This window comes from Ictidomys tridecemlineatus, chromosome 10, assembly GCF_052094955.1.
Source record: "Ictidomys tridecemlineatus isolate mIctTri1 chromosome 10, mIctTri1.hap1, whole genome shotgun sequence".
Classification (NCBI taxonomy): Eukaryota; Metazoa; Chordata; class Mammalia; order Rodentia; family Sciuridae; genus Ictidomys; species Ictidomys tridecemlineatus.
In genome coordinates this window covers 76468476-76486064 of record NC_135486.1, presented here as the reverse complement: position 1 = coordinate 76486064, position 17589 = coordinate 76468476, and the positions used below count along the sequence as shown (strand labels likewise).

The following is a 17589-nucleotide window of genomic DNA, read 5'->3' as shown; positions in this document are numbered from 1 at the left end:
ACTCCAAGAGCAAAGTTAGTGTTTTGAGATAATTGAGGGTACAGTTCCTTCATGTGAGTTTAAAGATGAAGACCTTTAATTCTTTGCTTTCCTGGTTTTAACAATGAAAGTCCTATGTTCCAGAAAATTTTTAAGTCCCAGACATATCAGGATGGTTTGTCATACTATAGTTAGCATAAGATGGTATATAAAACATGAGCATTTTAAAATATCTAAATGGTTATCATTATGATACATGTATGAAATTTTATTTCTTTTATTAAAGCTACCTAAAAGAATTAAAGTACCTTCTGTTCACTGGCTGGAAAAACTAAAATAAATATTTATGCACATTTTAAATTAACATGTATTCCATGTACATATAATGTATTAAACATGCGCACATGCATAAATAAATAAATGGAGGGGAATAAAAAGAAAATCTAAATTATTGGCTCTCAGCATCAAAACAACTCTAGAGGGCTGGGGATGTGGCTCAAGTGGTAGTGCGCTCGCCTGGCATGCGTGCGGCCCGGGTTCGATCCTCAGCACCACATACAAACAAAGATGTTGTGTCTGCCGAAAAACTAAAAAATAAATATTAAAACAAACAAACAAAAAAAAAACTCTAGAATCAGTTCCTAGAACTTAATAACACACAATAAATATTTGTCAAATGAATATCCAACTAAAAAGACCAGTGCAACATCAATCCCTTTGCCAAACAAAAATAGAAAGCAATAATGAACTATTTCAAAGTTCCTCACCTGAACATACATCTTTAGAAGGTGACTGTGCATCTGCAATTCCTTCGGCACCTCCACAGACTTTATGCCAATAAACTGCAGGAGATCAAGGGGCACGCCTGTGTTCCAGGTGGTAATGCGAGCTTCTGGCTGAACCAGGCCCTGCCATTGGGCCTGCAGGTTAGTGGCAGGGGGGCTGTAGTGGGCCATGTTGGCTAAATGCTCATTTAACTTGGCATAGTAGGAGGCTTTTATTTCAGAGAGCTCCTCCTGGGTCATGAGTCCACTGGCAATGAGGTGCTCTGCATACGTGTCTGGGATGCTCTTTCGGGCTCTGTCCGAGAGAGAAGGGGGAGAAAGTCAATCTGATCTGCAAAAATCTAAGACAGAAGCAATCACTCTCAAAGGTAATGTAGGATATTATCACCATCAAAAGGCACTTAGGAAATGTTTTAAAACTAGATAAAGTGGTGGCTATGCAACATTGTGAATGTACTAAATGCCACTGAATGTTCACTTTAAAATACTGGGGGAAATTTCATATTATGATTTTTACCTCAATAAGAAGTTACCAAATTCTCAGCCTGACTTTCCCATAGCCGTGCAAGTGACTTCCCTGGTCACCAAGGCAGTGCATGCATATTGGGGTTACCTTTACCTTTTCTATAAGTTGTACCAAAACATCCACTTATGTTCTTTAATTTGTACTATTCCTTCAAATAAAGAAATTTGGTATCCCCCCAAAAAAAAGAAGTTACCAAATTAATTACAAGATAATTACATAAAATTTTAATTAATTAATTAATTAATTAATTCCTCTTCTGAGCAAAGAAGAAAAAAAGATTTACCTTTATAAGCCTCTGTCTACATTCAGGCAGAAACAATTAGCGGTGTTTTTCCTACAAGTTGGTAAATTCTGGACAGTTACTTAGAAGACTGACCCACCTAATTATCCATTCAGCACAGCCTTTATTTCAAAAAGTACTGAACCCAAAGTTACCAACATCAGTTTTAGATTACATTAATGATCCTTTAACTATAACAATTGGCACCTGGTTGATTCATAACAATAATATCACAACAAAAACAATGCTATTCTGTTTGTATAATCCTTTAAGCTGTACAGTCTGTTTACATGTATTATCACATTTAATCCTAACAAGAATGAGAGGTAGGCAGGATTGGTGTTTTACGTGGGGCCTGAGGCAAATGGAGTCCGGCAACTGCTCAGCCCTGAGCTAGCCCAGAATCCAGCTTTGTTCCTCTAGGAACAGAACTCTTCTGCTATGTCCAGAAAGGCCTGTCAAATGTCACTGAGTTTGCTCCTTGGCTGTAATGTATGCCTACGAGCAAACAGGATGAAGGAGGGGTATCTAATTAATTTCTAGTATCTAGAAAAAGAAAATGCCAAAGAAACAGTTGGAATTAATTTTAATAATGTTTAATAACAATTTTGGGGGCTGAGGCTGTGGCTCAGAGGTAGAGCACTCGTCTTACATGTGTGAGGCTCTGGGTTCGATCCTCAGCACCACATAAATAAAATAAAAAGGTATTGTGTCCACCTACAACTAAAAACTTTTTTAAAAATAATAATAATATTTTTTCTTTAAACCAACATATAAAAAATACTGCCATTTCAATATCCAATCAATATAGAAAGCTTGGAGATACTTTGCCTTTCTATTTCACATGCTAAGTCTTTGAAATCTGGTGTGTTTGCTATACTCACAGCGCATCTGCCTCAGGCCTGGCCACACTTCAAGTGCTCAATAATCATTTAATGGCTAGTGGCTTCTGTACTTGGACAGCACAAATCTAAGCCTTCATTAAAACCCTTTGTGGGCTGGGCGTGGTGGCATATGCCTATAATCCCAGCTAAACAAGAAGCTTAGGCAGAAGGATTGCAAGTTTGAGTCCATCTTGGGCAACTTAGACTCAAAATTAAAAATTAAGTTGGCTGGGGATGGAGCCCAGTGGTAGAGCACTTTGCCTTGCATGTGGGAGGTCCTGGGTTCAATCTCCAGTATCACAAAAACAATAAATGCTTTTGTTACTTCCTAGCTATGTGGCAGTCCTTTTCCTAATCCTTACAATGCCACCCTCAGCTCAGGCATTAAGAGGCTCAGGCAAGGCTTTGCCTAAGTGCTCTGACCTCAGTCTTCCCATCTGCTAAGTGAGTTGTTAAGCTGCCTCTTCTCTATTCAATAAATAAATATGTGGAGTTTGAAAAATATGGGAAGCTCTCCTGAGACCCACAAGGTGACCATCCCAGTTTGCCCAGGACCATCGCAGTTCGGCACTGAAACTCTCATGTCATAAACAAACCAAGGAAGTTGGTCACCCTATCTAAGAGCATCTATTAAATATTACAGGATCAGGGGTATAACTCAGTGGTGAAGCATTTGCTAACATGTGCAAGGCCCTGGGTTTGATCCCCAGCCCTGCAAAATACTGACAAAAACTATAACCACCACAATGACACAAGCACTGTAAAGTCAGGGGATATATTAAACAAAGGCTTATAGTTGGACCTGATGATTTTGTACATGGCCGGGTTGGTGAAGAAAGGCTCATCCAGCTCATTGTGGCCCCACTGCCGGTAGCACAACAAATCAACAATCACATCCTTGCGGAATTGGCGCTGATATTCAAAAGCCAGTCGTGTGGCCCGGACTACTTCCTCTGGCCTGTCTCCGTTGACGTGGATGATGGCACAGCCCACGAGCTTCCCTGAAGAAGGAGTGGCGGAGATGCAGTCAGTCAGTTAACCTGGGATGACATTAGCACCCTGCCACCGTGGTCCCCCTGAGTGACTGCCTACTTGGGAAGACATTCCAAGTCCTCAAAGGTAGCTAGGTCTGGTTGTTAATAGTTCAAACAAACTCATAATTTATACAGGGCTTCCAATAGTTAACGTTATATCTGTTAATGTATGTAAAGTGTTAAATGCTTTCCAGTACCTGGTATGCAATACTTAACATTTGTTATTGTTATTCTGTCATCTTTCTGCCTGAGAAAAAAATGATCAGTAAAGAATGCATCCTAGAAAAAGATTGCTTTTCTCCAAAGAGAAGTTTCAGAATGGATCCTCACTATTCCTATCAGATTAATCACAAAGCACTCACAAAAGAGAGCAGGTCCTACCATCTAACAATTATTGTAACTCAGTGAAATAGGAGGGGGTAATGAAATTCCTGCTCCTCTCTTAAGACAGCTTATTTTTAGAAGTTAACACAAGTCTTTTTCTTATTTCCTTAAATTTAAGGATCATACTCAGGGCTCATAATGCAGCTCAGTGGCAGAGTGCTTGCCTAGCATGCACAAGGCCCTCAGTTCCAACCTCAACACCCAAAACAAAAGAATAAATTAAATAAAGACTACATTCAGACTTTAGAGGAAATGTTAACTTGGCAACTGTTGGTGACTACTGTCCATATCTGATCCAAAATTAAAAACTGAATAAGTTTCTCTAGGAATTCCTTGTCTGATCCAGCAACAGCAATTCTCCTGTGTTACATACCAATGTCACTACAGTATAAAGAAGACCTTCCTCTTTCGGCTGGAGTGGTGTAACCCAGTTGGTTATTGACAATCAAATGGATACTCCCACCAATTCTGAAATGTGGGAGATTAGAGAGCGTAAACGTTTCAAGAACAATCCCTTGACCACAGAAAGAAGCATCGCCGTGAACCTAAAACATGGGGCAGGGTATGGGGAGAAAAAGAATATAAGAGATTAAGAAATTGAAGTTTTCAGATCAGAATAAACTATTAAAAATACTAACAGGAATAACAAACGACCACCCTCTCACTACTCCTCTGCCTTCCTAATATGCAGGTTAAAGGATTTTCTAGAATGGTTAGGCTGACCTCAAAAACAACTTTCAAAGATAACTCGATGCATCTTTTTCCTCTACCTTGTATCACCACCTATACTCATCACTTCAGCAAACCTTCTAGAACATTCAGCAGCACCACAGGAGGAAGGGCTGTTGCAGATGCAAAGAGAAAAATCAGCTTTAGGAACTCTTGAATGAAAAGAGCCTGCAAATGTAAGGAATAGTGCAAACTTTGAACCCCTCCTACCCCCAATCACCTTGTCCACCAAAGAGAGACTGCATCAAGTTCCCATCACTAATCCTGAGTGCCACAACGAATATGAGAGTGAAGTGGCAACAAAGACAAGGAGGTACAGGAGAAAAGCACACCACACATAAATGGAAAGAGGGTTTGAGGACAAAGCAGTATATTATTATAGGAGAATGTCTAAAATGTTATTCTTCCAGAATATTCAAAGCCTGCTTGATTGGACTATTATCCCAAAACTTAGTAAACAAGGTGATAGAAAAAGGAGGTTTGGGGGTTTTGGGGGGTAGGGGATAGCGGGAGAAGTTATTTTTACATTTAAAGCAAATAATAAAGGAATAGTAGATTTTAGAATATGAGCTTTGACTTCCTTTTTCTTTTTCTTTCTTTTCTTTCTTTTTCTTATCTTTTTTTTTTTGTGTGTGTGTGTGTGTGCGCTTAGGATTGAGTCCAGGTGTGCTTTACCACTGAGCTACAACCCCAGCCCTTTTAATCTCTAGTTTGAGAGAGAATCTTGATAAGTTGCTTATATCCTTGCTAAATTGCTGACGCTAGCCTCAAATTTGTGATGCTCTTGCCTCAGCCTCCCAAGTCACTCCTGAGTAGCCTGGCTCTAAGGACTTCTCACGAAAAGATGATTATCATAAATAGCCAAATTCCTGAGCTAAATAAAATGATTCTCTATGCCCTAACATAATGTAACCATTGAACCGAAGTAAACAAACCAAATATGTAAAGCCAGAAGGTGCAAAGATAGGATTTGAACTTAGGAATTCTTAATTCCAGAGTTTTTGTCTTTTCTTCACTATGGTACATTATAAAGTCCAATACTTAAGCAGGGTGTGGTAGTGCACACCTATAATCCCAGGTACTCAGGAGGCTGAGGCAGGAGGATCACCAAATTTGAGGCCAGCCCCATCAACTTAGAGTCTGTCTCAAAAATAAAAGGAAAAGGTTTGGGGATGTATCTCAGTGGTAGAACATCCCTGGGTTCAATCCCCAGTACTGCAAAAATATTTTTAATATAAATAAAGTCCAATACTCAGTATACACAGGGTCAAAGGTTCTTTTTTTTTAATATTTATTTCTTGATTGTACACAATACCTTTATTTTATTTATTTATTTTTATGTGGTGCTGAGGATCGAACTCAGGGCCTCGCACACGCTCTACCACTGAGCCACAACTCCAGTACAGGGTCAAGGGTTCTATCTGAGTACTCCTCCTCACCTTTAGGCCTCCTTGGCTATGACATCTTGTGGGACAATGTTGTAAAAAAGATCAGTACAACAAGAAAGAGAAATGTTTGCCTCTTCTGTGCCTTTTCAGAAATGTTCAGCATTACTCAGGTAATTTAATAAAAGATAACATCTATTAACAAATTGCATCATTTTCTCATAATCCTAGGATTTATGTTTTTCTTTTAGTGGTATTGGGGATTAAACCCACAGTCTCGCACATGGTAGGCAATCACTGATACACATCCTCAGCCCTTTTTATCTTGAGACAGGGTCTCACTAAGATGTACAGACTGGCCCTGAACTTTTGATCTTCCTGCCTCAGCCTCTCTGGTCACTGGGATTATAGATGTGCATCATGGTGCCTGGCAATCTTCAGATTCTTGATGCTAAAAGCATGTATACAGCATTTGCTGATTTTATTTTCCTTCTTAAACCTAAAGAGACCACTGTGCTCTGTTGATAAAGTTTTGGAGGAATAATTGTCCTCAAACATAAAAGCTGGGTAAGTTGGAAGCTTGCCAGTTAAATGCAAGGGTGAGGATGGGCAATGGAAGGGGAGTCATCTTGAAACATGCAGAAGATCACAACTGAGAATTCATTTCCATCAGTTCCAACTCAAAGATAAAACAGAAGACAGCCGGGGGCGCAGTGGCGCACTCCTGTAATCCCAGAGGCCCGGAAGCTGAGATAGAAGGATCGCGAGTTCAAAGTCAGCCTCAGCAATGGCAAGGTGCTAAGCAACTCAGCAAGACCCTGTCTCTAAATAAAATACAAAATAGGGCAGGGGATGTGGCTCAGTGGTTGAGTGCCCCCGAGTTCAATCCCCAGGACCCTGCCAAAAAACAAAAGCAACAACAAACAGAAGACAAATAGAAAAAATTAGCACTAGAAATCTCACCCACCATTGTTTTTTTTTTTTTTTTTTTTTTTAAAGAGAGAGTGAGAGAGACAGAGAGAGAGAGAGAGAGAGAGAGAATTTTAACATTTATTTATTTTTTCTTAGTTCTTGGCGGACACAACATCTTTGTTGGTATGTGGTGCTGCTGAGGATCGAACCCGGGCCGCACGCATGCTAGGCGAGCGCGCTACCGCTTGAGCCACATCCCCAGCCCCACCCACCATTGTTTTACAGGGTTCAAATTTAGAAGCCCCATATAATTCAGAATCATGTACTTCACAAGGAAAGACATAAGGACATAGCAGGGCAAAAGACTTGGGGAAGACAAAACAGACAAAGGAAGGCAGTTAGTATTATATCTTTTTCCTTCCTTCCTCCCTTCCTTCCTCCCTCCCTTCCTTCCTCCCTTCCTTCCTTCAATAGGGATTGAACCCAGAGGCCCAGTACCACTGAACCACTGAGCTACACTCTCAGCCCTTATATTTATCTCTTTTTTAAATTTTGAGTCATGGTCTTGCTAAGTTGCTGAGGCTGGCCTGGAACTTGGCTATTCTCCTGCCTCAGCCTCTTGGATTGCTGGGATCATAAGTGTGCTCCATTGAGCCTGGCAAAGTCACATCATTGTAAAGAAATGGTCATTTCACCCCTTGCTTCAAAAGTCAATCTTAAGATATACTCAATGCACTAGGTAAATGTGAATGACTAAAATAGTTTAGAGATAATGAATTAAGTCAAGTGAAAGGTAAAGAGAATATATGGCTAATGATTAGACAATTTCTACTTAGAAATACTATATCATAATCAAATCCAATTCTGTCTATCCCCAACAAATTTTATTATTATTTGCAACAAGTTTCAGGCCCATGAAAAATTAACATGAATAGGATAATGTGGCTGTTTCTGTACATTACATATGTATCTACTTCTGTGGGGTTTGAAGACTCCATTACTGATATTGAGAATTAATTTTCTCCCAGAAGTTAAAGGTTCATATGTAATAAATGCTCATAGAAGAAAATTTGACCCATAAACTAAATCTCTGAATGATATTTATTGGGTTACCAAAAATTGTGGGGGGGCGGATAAATGAAGAAAGAGATACAATAATAATTTTTGTTTTCCTTAAAGCCAAAGGCATTCATTTTATTTTTCTTTTCTTTTTCTTTTTTTTTTTGAGAGAGAACTTTAATATTTTATTTTTTAGTTCTCAGTGGACACAACATCTTTGTTGGTATGTGGTACTGAGGATCGAACCCGGGCCGCACGCATGCCAGGTGAGCGCGCTACCGCTTGAGCCACATCCTCAGCCCCTCATTTTATTTTTCTAGGTGGTGGGGATCAAACTTAGGGCCTCACACATGTAAGGCAAATGCTCTATCTATCTTTGAGATACACCCCAATCCTAAAATTTTTTAAACAAACCAGCAAACAAAGTAAATTCACATACTTAAAAAAAAAAAAAAAAAAATATATATATATATATATATACACACACACAAACACACAGTGGATACAATATCTTTATTTTATATTTTTGTGGTACTGAGGATTGAACCCAGTGCCTCATGCATGGTAGGCGAGCACTCTACTACTGAGCCACAAACCAGCCCCAAATCCACATTCTTATAGGTTGTTCATATGTGTTTTTTAAAAATTTTAATATTTATTTGTAGTTTTCCGCGGACACAACATCTTTATTTGTATGTGGTGCTGAGGATCGAACCCAGGCCGCACGCATGCCAGGCGAGCGCGCTACCGCTTGAGCCACATCCTCAGCCCCCATATGTGGTTATACGCAATTTCTGAGAGGGCCACACTTTCAGAGAAGTGGTGACATATGTCCTTTTAGAAGGAGTAGCTCTGCCTATGGATTGTCCCTCAATCATATCAGGACAAGTGTAAGCACCAGGTTAAAGTCAGAAGCTCTGAGACTAGACTTCATATCTGCTATTACATTTTTAAAACTCCAGAATTTTCTTTTCCCAAATGTTATCTTAATTTCATTTGAATGTGTATAACCTCCTGTAAGACCTATCAACCCAGACATTCCTTTTGTCTGTTTTTCCCAACTTTTGGCCTCACTTCCTGAAGCTACAGGTACCTGTAAGCAAATGACTTTGTCCCCAGGCTGAGCAGAAACATCCAGAGAGTAGTCTCCATCCTGTCGAGACTGCTGCCTGCCCCGGGTTTTCCCAACAGCCACTGGGTTAACGGCTTCAAGGTGTGAGGGGTTAGGTAGCATTGTCACATGGAGGGGACGATGGGCACCAAAGTCCAGGTCCACAGAGGAGGTCAGGTGAGACAGGACATCTCCAGTGGCTGAGAAATTTTCTGGAAATTCACTCAAGCCTTGCATTTTACGGAACATAAGCTATTATGAATAAACATACAAGAAAGTGTCTTTTAATACAGTGGAGACTACGGAAAAGGTGGTTAGCTTAAATAATCCAATAAAAATGTCATGTAAATGCTTTTCTAGTTATTATAAATATGAATCATTTAAAGGCAGGCACAGAACCATTTGGAGAGCTTCTGAATCAAATGAAGTGCCAACATTTTATTTTATTTTATTTTTTTGTAGTTAGACACAAAATCTTTATTTTATTTATTTTTATGTGGTGCTGAGGATCGAACCCATGGCCTTGCACATGCTAGGCAAGTGCTCTACCACTGAGCCATAACCTCAACCCAGAAGTGCCAACACTTCTGGGGACAAAATCACAGCAAAACAAACACACACACAGGTGGTCTCTCTTTCTCTTTTTGTTGCATGGGGCTGGGGATTAAACTCAGAGCCTGGTGCACACTACACAAGTGCTCTACCGCTATGGGAAGCCATTCTCCCACGATTGGGCACCTCCCAGATTGGGTGTGAGGCATTCTGGCCAAACTATGTCGGAGCTATCCCACCCTCTCCAGGTGCGAGAACCTGTCCATGTGGGACTGACCACTGACCCTGAGGCCAATCACTGACCCTGACCTTGGAATGCTGCCCCCCTCGACCTTCATTGGATGGAATTTTTCCCTGAATTTCTTGTTCCCCAATAAAAGGCCACTCCCTGGTGTGCTCTCTCTCTCTCTCTCTCTCTCTCTCTCTCTCTCTCCTGCTAGCCCTGAGTAAGCCTTGCTGCCCCACAGGGTGGTTTGAGGTGAGAGCCAGAGAGGTGAGAGCCAACTTGGACCTGGTCATAGAAAAAGGTAATTTAGTCTGTGTGTTTTATTTTGATCTCACTAGTTAACTTCTATGCCACGAACCTCTTTAATGAAACCAGCGTGCTGGTCGCCTGGTGGATACCACTGAGCTACATCCCCAGCCCTTGTGTGGTCTCTTGAAATAACAATGTGTTGTTAGTATTAATACAACCTATTATCTATAAACTCTGCCAATAAATGGATCCATGACTTCTGATAAGCAAAAATTGTATAAAATTGCATAGATCTCTGTGTTTATTTGAATAATTGGCAAAAAATGAGAAAAGCATACTGAAAGAACAGAATTAAGCTCTATATACATCATCCTTGAGGAAACAAACTTTGCAGAGAGAAGAAAGAATCCATACAGAGAAAATCAACTCAAATACTACTTCTGCCTATCAACGTTTTTTTTTCTCCCCTTCGGTACCTGGGATTGAACTCAGGGATGCTTAACCACTGAGACACATCCCCAGCACTTTTTTGTATCTTATTTAGAGATAGGGTCTTACTGATTTACTTAGGGTCTTGCTAAGTTGATGAAGCTGGCTTTGAACACTTGATCCTCCTGCCTCAGCCTCCCAAGGTACTGGTATTACAGATGTGTGCCACTGTGCCTGGCCTCTGCCTGTCAACATTAACTTCCACCCATTCACTAAGCTAGTTCCTGGTCCAACTGCTCATGTTCATAGCTGGCTTTCTACAGGTAATTCTTGACATTATTTTTATTCTGTTACAGTCCATTCTACAGTGTTGGTGAGAAACATAGAAAGAACTTACCTCTGGAGGTAATTGCAGAAGACCTGTCAATAAATTCAGCCTCCCTCTATGGGGCATCCCAATAATGACATCAGTTATCCCGCTGAAGGCTGACATTTTCAGCAACTCATGGAAAAAGCCCATCATGCTTTCAGCCCCTTCCCCTCCATATCGCTTCACGGTGGCAAACTTGGTGGCCAAAAAGTGGTCAAATTCCTATAGAACATCACACCATATTAGCTTCTGAGAAATGACATCTGCTCAGATGAAAGGAAGAGAAGTTTACATGTGTTGCAAAACTATCCCACATTCTCCCAGTGGCTGCAGCAGCACCCCTTTAATACGTATCTCAGGGAGACAGCAATCCAGGACAGCTCTGCCAAGGACCCTAGACCCAGTAGGGACTGGTGGAATTAACATACTCCAAGAAGAACCCCCTTAAGTATGTATGTCCTTCCAAACTAGGGGCCAGGCCTTAGATCTTCATTGCCTCTCCCAGAACATTATCTTCTGCAGAGGGCTCTATGACACTATTTAATTGAGGTCATACACTACTCAACTATCCAAACTACTGGCAAGAGGCTGCTTGTCATCTTAACATGCCTTAGCTCTGTCATGGTCACAGCAGAAATTTGGTCCCATAAATTTATATCAAGAACCTCTTCCATACATAGTCTTTTGATCACTTCAGGAAACAAAAAGAAAAGTAAAACTTAAGTCTTTTGTCATCTTTTATGGTGTAAGTAGACAAATAGATAAAAGTACTTTGAAGAAAAGCAACAGCTCAAATGTCTGGCAGTCTATTTCTTTTTCTACTTAGAATAAAAGTGATATGTGTTATATGGTCTCTTGTGTTGAACCAATGGGGGGCAACTATGGATATGTTCAGAGAGTTAATGCTTTAAATTCCTCTCTTCAGTAGCTATCTATCTTGTTAGGAAATGAGCTGACCTTTTCCATTGATATTATTTGCTTCTTTTATACCTGAGACTCTAGCATTAATTTTGACAGATGTTTTCGCTCTTCTGTGGTAAATGTCTCCTTCTTCAGCTCCTCGAACCGCCTGGCAAACCAGTCTTTCTCCTCCTGGCTCTGAAGTTGGGCGGTTTCAATAGAAATTGGCCCACAGTAGATTTCGTTGAGATAGGCTAATACTTCCTCAAGAGAGGCCTTTTCCTTTCCCATGTTCAACAGTCCTAGGAAATAGAATCAAAAGAATCATTTCAAAGAAAAGTCAACCATGCAGTAAATTAGTTCTGGAACATACTTGTTTCAATTCAGAGCTCTTCATATCAGTAACTTAAGTCATTATCAATGCTTCTTTTTTTCTCCTTCCTTCCTTCCTTCCTTCCTTCCTTCCTTCCTTCCTTCCTTCCTTCCTTCCCTCCTTCCCTCCTTCCTTCCTTCCCTCCTTCCTTCTTTTTTGTCCTTTTTTTTCCTTTGTGGCGCTGCATTATTGATTTCAGGGCCTCATACATGCTGGGTAATGCTCTACCACCAAGCTGCATCCCTACTTCTACTTAAATTTTTCTAAAGGCAAAATTAAGGGAGAAAACAACAACAACCTTTCTTCATAAGAATAAAACTATGCTACTTTTTGCCAATTTTTTTTTTAGAGAGAGAGAGAGAGAGTGAATTTTTAATATTTATTTTTTAGTTTTCGGTGGACACATCTTTATTTTATTTTTATGTGGTGCTGAGGATTGAACCCAGCACCCCGTGCATGCCATGCGAGCGCGTTACCACTTGAGCCACATTCCCAGTCCCCAAATCAATAGCAATTTCAAATTAAAATTTAAAATCTTTGGGCCTGGATGTAGCTCAGTGATAAAGCTCTTGCCTAGGATGTATAAGGCCCTGGGGTCAATCCCCAGACTACTACTACTACTGCTGCTCCTGCTACTACTAATACTACTACTAATAATAAAAATAAATTTGAAACCTACTTTTCATCTGCTTTATAGCTACAAATCATATATCCTGTCTTTTTCTGAAATAGCTAATAAAATGTTCATCTTATTAATGTCTATAAAGCTATATCTAGGGCTGGGGATGTGGCTGAAGCGGTAGCGCACTCGCCTAGCGTGCGTGCGGCCCGGGTTCGATCCTCAGCACCACATACCAACAAAGATGTTGTGTCCACCGAGAACTAAGAAAAAAATAAATAAATGTTAAAAATTCTCTCTCTCTCTGTCCTCCTCTCTCTCTCACTCTCTTAAAAAAAAAAAAGCTATATCTATTACTGAGTAATTGGTCTTGATGTGAAGTTAAGCACCAATTAATATAAACAGAAAAGCAATGTTTTAAGGTAAAAGGAAACTGATGTGGAGGCTGGAATTGTGGCTCAATTGTGTTAGAGTGCTTATCTATCATATGCGAGGCCCTGGGTTCAATCCTCAGCACCACATAAAAATAAATAAAATAAAATAAAGGTATCATTTCCAACTACTTAAAAAAAAAAATTTTTTTTTTTTTAAAAAAGATGCTTGGGCTGGGGATGTGGCTCAAGCGGTAGCGCGCTCGCCTGGCATGCGTGCAGCCCGGGTTCGATCCTCAGCACCACATACAAACAAAGATGTTGTGTCCGCTGAAAACTAAAAATAAATATTAAAAAAAAAAATTCTCTTCTCTCTCTCTCTCTCTCTCTCTCTCAAAAAAAAAAAAAAGATGCTGATGTGGTGTCCCTGAATGTCAGTCAAAGAAAGGGGAAGTTTGCACGTGGCATTAGCTCATCACCATATCAGTTATCAGTCACTTGCTTAATCTTGCAACAATGGTTTAATAAACCAGTATTTATTTTATGTTGTTAATGGTTTCTTAGAATAAACTTTAAATGTTTGATATTGATTATTTAATGTATAAAAATGGCTTTGTTGAGGTTGAGGCAGGAGAATAGAGAGTTCAAAGCCAGCCTCAGCAAAAGCAAGGCGCTAAGCAACTCAGTGAGACACTGTCTTTTTTGTTTTTTTTTTTGAGAACTTTAATATTGTATTTTTTAGTTTTCGGCAGACACAACATCTTTGTTTGTATGTGAGGATAGAACCAGGGGCGGCGAGCATGCCAGGCGAGCGCGCTACCGCTTGAGCCATGTCCCCAGCCCGAGGAACTGTCTTTAAATAAAATACAAAACAGGGCTGGGGATGCAGCTCCGTGGTAAAGTGCCACAGAGTTCAATCTCTGGTACCAAAAAAAAAAAAAAAAGAAAAGAAAAAATTGCTTTGATGATGCATAACTTCTCTTTGCTTCACTTTTTAGTTCATAAAATGGGGATAATCAATGTACTTCAGGGGGTAGTTGTGATGATGAAATGAGGTAAAAACCCCAAAGTCCATGAAAGGATGAAAGAATACACAAAATGTGTTACAGCTGCACAATGGAATGTTAGTCAGCCAATCAAAGAATGAAAGTATTGATTACAACATGATTAACTTTGAAAACATATGCAAAGCAAAAGAAGCCACACAGTTTACGATTTCATTTATATCTGAAGGGCTGGGGTTATGGCTCAGCGGTAGAGCATTTGCCTAGCATGTAGGAGACCCTGGGTTCGATCCTCAGCACCACATAAAAATAAATAAAGTAAAGCTATAAAAAAAAAATGTAGATCTAAGACACAGAAAGTAGAAAGTAGATTAATGGTTGCCAGGGATTGGGGAGGTGGCAGAATGGAAGGTAACTCTTTAACCGGTACATAGTTTCCTTTTGGATGATGTAAATGTTCTGGAAATAGATTGATGGCTATACATTATTAACTTTGAAAAATAAAATGTGGGGAACTGGAGTTGTGGCTCAGCGGTAGAGTGCTCCTCTAGCACGTGCAAGGCTCTGGGTTCAATCCTCAGCACCACATAAAAATAAAATAAAGGTATTGTGTCCAACTACAACTAAAATAAAATATTATAAATAAATAAATAAATAAAATGTGGGCTGGGGATGTGGTTCAGTGGTTCAGAGTTTGCCTGAAAAGTTTGCCTGAGGTCCAGGGTTCCATCCCCAGCACCACAAAAAGATTTTAGGAAATAACATGAGAGAGATGGCTGGGGTTGTGGCTCAATGGTAGAGTGTTTGCCTCACATGCATGAGGGACTGGGTTCAATCCTCAGCACCACATAAAAATAAATAAATAAAATAAAGATGTGTGTCCACCTACGGCCAAAAAAAAAAAAAAAATTAAAGAAAAAAGAAAGAAAGAAAATAACATGAGAGAAAACCCCAAGATCATGATTGTACTCCAGACCCCTCCCCAACCTTTTTAAGTTCCCTGGTTGGGAAAGAAAACAGGGTGAAAGGGTACAGACTTTAGAATGGAAGCACACCTGGGTTTTCTTTCCTTTTCTAAATGCAAGTCCTTCTAAATTTTGAAAAATTCCTTCAGGCCACACTCATTTTAATACATATACATATCATCTTCTGCTACTTGATAGCTACAAATTACTTAAATTCCCTGAGTCTGTTTCCAGATTTGTGCAATGAAGATGACAATAACTAGTTTTAGAAGTGGTTGTAAAAATGAATTGACATAATATCTATGTAAAGTATCTAGTATTTAACAAGAGTTTGATGTTTTTGAACATAGAGGAAAGAAGCCCCTCAGAAGACCGCTGTAGGATATCAAGACTGATCCTCCCAGGGAGGGAACTGAAGATGCTTCCTTCTTTCCTCACTGGGCCAGAAGCCTCAGGGGGGGTGCACAGTTTCTTTAAGAAAATAGCAAGGAGCTGCACTTCTTTGGGCTAGCTCTCCTTTCCCTCCACAGGGATTATCTTACCTGCAGTATTGAAGGGCCCATGCAGGGTCTGCACCAGGGCTTGGATTTCAGGCACGGTGTCCAGCAGGGCTTGTCCAGTAAAGAGGGGATTGATTTTGGCAGCTTTATGACCATGCTCACAATATACCGCCACTAACCTGGCAAGGCCATGATCAACTAAATCAGGGGAGAACAAAACAAACCAGTGAGATGCCCACAAACTACAAAAAAAAAAAAAAAAAGTCTTTCAAAGACTATGTTAAAGTTTTAGACATTTTTAAAAATTTTTAGTTATCGATGGATGAAAATTTTTTTTTTAATGAATCGAACCCAGTTCCTCATACATGCTAGGCAAGTGCTCTACCACTGAGCTATAGCCCCAGTTCCAGCCTTAGACATTTTTGACACTGCTCCTACCCACATCTAACATCATCTTTCAAGATTAAAGATTATCAGAATCCAGGCAAACATGCTTATTTCCTTGTTTATCTCAGGATAGACTGCAGGGGGTGGGGTGGAGTGGTGGTGGTGGAGGTAATAGAACTCTAAAAACACATTTGTGAAAACAACTATACATATATGCATAATTATTAGAAAGGAACACAGCAAATTAAAAACAAATATTAAAATGCTGAGATTACAGGGAGTCCTCTTTCTCTTCTAGTTGTTCGAGATATTTTTAGACCTTATTTTTTTTAATATTTATTTTTTAGTTTTAAGTGGACACAGTATCTTTATTTTATTTTTATGTGGTGCTGATAATCGAACCCAGTGCCTCACGCATGCTAGGTGAGCACGCTACCACTTGAGCCACATCCCCAGCCCTAGACCTTATTTTTTACATTAAAAAAACATAGATAGGTCAAACTGTAAAATAGTTCCTTATTTCTTTTCACTTTTCCTTTTTCCTTTTTTTTTCAGACAGGCTTTCACTAAGTTGCTCAGGTTGGCCTCAATTTTGATCCTCCCCCCCCACTTCCTGAGTAGCTGGAATTACAAGATTTCACCCCCTTGCCTGGCTACATTTTCTTATTTCTTTAAGATCCCAGGTACATGGTTATTTTATAAAACTGTAGATTAGGAAAAGGCCTAAATTATCTTGTCACTCACATAATGGGAAAAAAAATCCTTTCATAAAGCAGTAGATTAGTGATTAGCCTTTTCCTAAATGGGGGTCATCTTTCAATGAATTCAACTCTGAGACTATTTTAAATTGAGGACAAAAACCATTTTTCTTTCTTTTTCTACATGTAAGTCCTTCGTGTCCACATTCAATCTTCGGTTGAAGTATTCTTATCTATACAGAACACAAACCCCTAAAGATCAACAGATCAATGGAAGGCATACTTTCTTTTTTTTTTAATATTTTATTTTATTTTCAGAACCGCCCCCCCCAAATTGCTACCATCTTTCAAAATTTCAAATGTCTATTTTATAAATAAGTACTGACATGGAATGATTAGAACCATATATGCCCTTGGATTTGGTTTCTATTACTGTCAAAATGTACCTCTTCTCTCATCACAGGTGTAGTGAGGAAAGAACAGGGAAGTATTGAATATGTGTAGGAGATGCTCACACCTATATGCAGTTATGTGGATCTATGTATGTCAACATTCCCAGAGTTAACTCTGAATGACTCCCTTCCTGAATCTTAGTTGTTCAACACGTCCTTCAGTTGGAGGAGATATCCTTATATTTTTCAAATAAGTCCATCTTTGTTTAAAATAGCCAGAGTTGGTTTGTATAGTTTGTGAACAAAGTGAATTTACCTGATTATTTTTTTTAATTATGGTAATATCATCTATCTATATCAGTTTTTTTTTTTTTTCTCTGCTCAAAGCAAACATGGTGTTAGGAGACACCGAATACTGTTCTGTTTCAAGGAAGCAAAATACTCATATTAGCCAGCATGAAGCAGTTCAAACTCAAGGTAGCCAGG

General features: G+C 39.5%; 1 protein-coding gene across 4 annotated transcripts in view; it reads right to left on the bottom strand.

Moving 5' to 3' along the window:
* The window catches only part of Dhtkd1 (dehydrogenase E1 and transketolase domain containing 1), a 57894-nt gene that overhangs the window by 17875 nt on the left and 22430 nt on the right, over positions 1 to 17589 (bottom strand). For 3 of the 4 annotated variants that reach the window (XM_040277270.2, XM_040277268.2, XM_005320275.5), the window contains 7 exons: positions 15669 to 15824; positions 11885 to 12096; positions 10922 to 11116; positions 9051 to 9320; positions 4246 to 4417; positions 3257 to 3455; positions 747 to 1059 (listed from right to left, as the gene is read on the bottom strand). In XM_040277270.2, coding sequence (XP_040133204.1) covers positions 747 to 1059; positions 3257 to 3455; positions 4246 to 4417; positions 9051 to 9320; positions 10922 to 11116; positions 11885 to 12085 — 1350 coding nt within the window. In that variant the 5' untranslated portion in view covers positions 12086 to 12096; positions 15669 to 15824. The remainder of the gene's footprint in view (positions 1 to 746; positions 1060 to 3256; positions 3456 to 4245; positions 4418 to 9050; positions 9321 to 10921; positions 11117 to 11884; positions 12097 to 15668; positions 15825 to 17589) is intronic. The other variant, XM_078023226.1, reaches the window with a different exon arrangement.